Genomic DNA, 4512 nt, shown 5'->3' with positions numbered 1-4512 from the left:
TAATGTTCTCAAATTTACTGTCACAATTTGTATGAATTCGTAATAAAATTCTTGTTGGTGATAATTTTCAGTATATGTATCTCTCTCTATCTCTCTCTCTCTCTATCTCTCTCTCTCTCCGTTTCCATGTTACTATCTTATGAATCAAGGCGTTACGAAGTGTAAAGCTCGTGTGTGTTTTGTGTGTGTGAGTGTTAATGTAAAAATTAGGAATGAATGAATGAATGAATGAATGAATAATTCATATAAGCAAGTCCATGATTCCGTATATCATTTTGAATGTGGAGAAATATGGTGATTGATTGATGGTGGTGATTAGGTCGCCATTTTATTATCGCCAGCTGACAATGTTAACTTGGGGGGTTAATGTATCTGATTAAAAGAAAGAAATGCTGAAAGTAGAACAAAGTATTTATATGTATGTATGTTTGTGTTTGTCTGCACAACCTTTCTATAATTATATCAATACCCTTTTAAATCTTCATCTATCTCACTTCCTTTCTTTCTCTTTCTCTCTTTTTTTCTCTCTCTCTCTCTACATTTGTTTTTTTCTCGATTGAATTGATAAGATGTGAAGGTTGGTGATGCGTGAACATACTTATACGAATACATATACGATACATGTACATAATTAATGTGTCTACTTTACATGTATGAACGTTTATACGTGTCGACAGCGTTTGTATAACTTAGTTGGACACACAAGCGTGTACACGTCGTTTTGTTTGCATACACACGCATACATACATACACACATTTACATACATTCATTCATTCATACATACATGCATACAATTATACATACACACATACAAATGTCATTTTAATTTTATTTCATTTGTTTCTTCTCTAAATAAAACGGTTTTTTTTATTTATTATAACAGAAATAATTATCAATATTATTGTTAATATTATTACTATTCTTATTTATTGAAATGAAATAATATTCAAAATTCTACTTGTACAATTAAATAGTTAATTAGAATGAAAAAATTTGAATGAAATTGTCATTATATTTCCCTCTGTATGTAGGAAAATAATGGTGACGTTCTTAGCTGTTGTGGCGATGAAATGATGACGACCTGAGTCTTTTCTTCTTACGGCCAGTTTGCTATCAAGCGAGTTCAGTGGCGTCTGTAACGGTATATAACGCTGTTGTAGGCTTACATATTTCTACCATGATTATTTGTGGCACGTCAAACTAAAAAAATTATTTTGTCAATGTATATATATATATATATTTGTAGATGTGTATATATATACGTATTATATATATATATATATATGTAGATTAAAAAATAAAAATTTCAAAACCTTGTTATTTGATGACTTAACTTTAAATCAATCCATGATTTTCAAACAAGCTTTTCTAAAGTTGACAAATGTTTTTGTGGAAATATATATATATATATATATATATCTATTATGATTATTTTTATATATAATATATATATATATATGTATGTGTGTGTGTAATAAATTTAAGAACAGTAAAGAAATGCCATTAAAAGTTTTGTTGAATCACTCATGAGTAGCTTAGATAGTTGTACAACCACGTGCGACAAAGATTCTGTCAGAACTTTTTTAAAAATTTGAAATTGCTGTCATAAAAGCCAGTAAATAAGGTTAAATAAACTGAAATTGATCGCGAGCAAGTAAGAAAGATATTCACAATAACGGTAAGATGATTGAATGGTAATGTAATCCATAATTGTTTAACAGAAATTAATAAATGATTGATGTCACTTTAAAAAAGTGATCCTGATGATGTATTGTTTTTGAAATTATACAGGATAAACTCAGTGAAAATGATGCAGGAAATATTGTACCATTCTGAAATTAACGCGTTTGAAACTGAAAGACCTGAGTTGACAATATGAAAGAATCAGTTGCATGATGATTAAGGTAGAAAGGTTAAAAAGTTTCGTTTCTCCTATCATTCTCACAATCTACGCTTTTTTATTATCAGTTGTTTCTTCTTCATCGCGCCATCTATGTTATCATTTTGCTTTTCAATCATCCCTCTCCTCTTCAACATCACCTTCAGCATCAGACGATAGTGTTATCTAGAGCCATCTTCATGAACTGCGAACAAAAAATTTCTTTTTATATTAATACTGTCAAATTAACAAATTACATGCTACTTATCGATCTTATTATAAAAAATATGACAAAAGATTCAACTATTATAATCATGAGAATCACCGCAGAACACATGCGTACGCAAACGAGATTCATATCCATCTTCACTAACTTCTTCGTAATAGACTCTGATAACTCCAGTCTTCTGCACGTCTTTCTGCATGAACTTAGCCGACAGAACCTTCAACATGACACAGCACTGTATGAAATCATCAAATTTTATACTTGAATGGCCCTTCCTATCGAATACTCGAATGCACAACTGGCAGAAATTTTGTGATCTGTTCAGTGATTGGTTGAGAATGTGAAAAGTTAACCGTGTAAAGTGTTATCTCATTGGATAGTTATTATATTTATTCATGATGAATTAATTCATTATCATAATTAGTAACGAATCAATGACTTACAGGTTGTAGCCAAAAGTTTTGAAAGCATTGTTGAGTTCATGCACGTCGATGGTGCCTGACCTGTCCGTGTCGAAACTGCAAATAGCATGAAAATGATGGCAAAGTGTCGAGTAAGCAATGAATGAAGTTATTGTTACTATCTATCAACATATTCTAAAAGTAGAAACCTATCAAAACAAGCCCTCCACTCCTGTATGTATTTCCACAGCGATGAGAACTCATAAATATCTATTGTGCCATTTCTGTCCAGCAATTTTATTCAAGTATGTTTAAAAATTACTTTAAAGGGCATATTAACTCTTCAGATTAAATTTATCATAAATTTAGCAATTACTAATCTCAATTCACTAATTAATGCTAAACTATTAATCTCTAATGCCCAGAAGCAAATCCTGCAATCTGCCCAACAAGACAGCTGAATGAGCAAGAAACAAACGAACCTGTCCACGTCGAACATTCCCACCATCAACCTGCACGTCTCTGAATTGAATGGCGTGCAGTTGTTATTCATCAGGGAGGTCTGAAGTTCCTGTGCTGTAATTTTCCCATTGCAATCTTCATCAACTGCCTGTTTAACAATTTATTAAACATTGAACTAACATGTATGTAAATGTTGTGCAGATTGTAAACTTACAAAGTGAATAAAAACAAACACATCCCACTGTCCATCATTCACATAGTAACATACAGAGAACAAGCAATTAAGACAAGTGAAATGCAAACTACAAACATGTCTATTGTTTAACTTTAACATATGAATGATATACTAAAGATTATGAAATAAAATTAATTAATCTAGTATGGAAAGGAAATTTTGCCATAATAATACCAAAAAATATAAATGAAACCTTAAACCAGTCCCAGACGATAGGATCAATGCCTGGAGGTGCGTTATGAAAGCAATTAGTAGGCATAAATGGCCGATCGTTCTTTTTGCCGAAATTTTGAAGATAATATGGATCTCCTTGAGTGGGCAGAGAATGATGTTGAGCTGCTGGTGGTGGTGGCCCAGGAGGTTGATAGAATGGATGAGCGTGATGTTGTTGGGGGGGTAAACTCTGATTATTATGGTACTGAAAGTTGGAATACGGAGGTGGAGGCGGACCCTGTTGAGGATTTGGAGAATAAGGAGGTGGCAGTCCGGATGGATTCATTTTTCGTTGGGACTTGTCAGCGAAATTTAATTTTGAAATTTGAATTTGAATAAGTTTGGTTAGAAAGTTTTAATTATAAATCGCAAATTGGATTACGTAAGACTGATATTAGCTGAATGAAATTGTTCGTATGACGAATAACAATCCAGTCGATGGAATTTACAAGTTTTTTAAAAATAGCTCCAAGTGTTGGTCGGACTTCCTCGAATAGTTCGTTGTTGGCTTGCTTATGAAGATACATGGGCTTTAACGAACAAGCTATATCAACTACTTACTTATAATGTTTAAAACATTGTAATTAAATCGAATTATGTATCTTAAAATTATTTTGGTTTGTTGGAATATAAAAATTCCTTTTTGTCGTTAAAATATAGTAGTTTACTGAAGGTATTATAAGTATATGGTATATGCTGATGCCATAGTTTGGCTTACTGGGATTGAGCTATAGTAACACTGTTTTTACTAACTCGATCCTGTTAAGCTTTTATTGTTTCTTATGCGTAAATTGATCAAAATTGTTATTTTAACAACTATCTTCATTATGTTCAATAAATATTTTACATTCTGCTGGTGCTCATAAGAAGTGGATTGTTGAAATCATACTCCGACTTACTGCAGTGGCTTTTACCGGGTCTCATAGAACTCCTTTAACACATACACAAAACTAACAGTAAACTAACACATACTATCAGACATCAGTTTTTTTCAATGTTAATACCATATTTTCTAACTATAATTTTCACCAATGTTTCATCGCAGGTAAATGCTAATTAAGAAAATTGTGTTATATTAGCAGCGTCCGATCATTA

The 4512-nt window shown here is 31.9% G+C and overlaps 1 protein-coding gene across 1 annotated transcript; it reads right to left on the bottom strand.

Annotated features, from left to right (window-relative positions):
• Window positions 1-2179: 2179 nt before the first annotated feature.
• On the bottom strand, window positions 2180-3126 carry HELRODRAFT_92122 (hypothetical protein; the record flags this gene model as incomplete). The annotated part of the gene is made up of 4 exons (XM_009013910.1): window positions 2180-2423; window positions 2550-2624; window positions 2717-2791; window positions 2990-3126. Coding segments are annotated over 4 exons (531 nt in total), but the record flags the coding sequence as incomplete, so codon positions are not given.
• Window positions 3127-4512: the final 1386 nt, after the last annotated feature.

Source organism: Helobdella robusta (assembly GCF_000326865.2).
Source record: "Helobdella robusta unplaced genomic scaffold HELROscaffold_123, whole genome shotgun sequence".
In the NCBI taxonomy this organism is placed as follows: domain Eukaryota; kingdom Metazoa; phylum Annelida; class Clitellata; order Rhynchobdellida; family Glossiphoniidae; genus Helobdella; species Helobdella robusta.
Note: the sequence above shows the minus strand (reverse complement) of the source record. Positions and strands in the feature narration are given on the sequence as shown.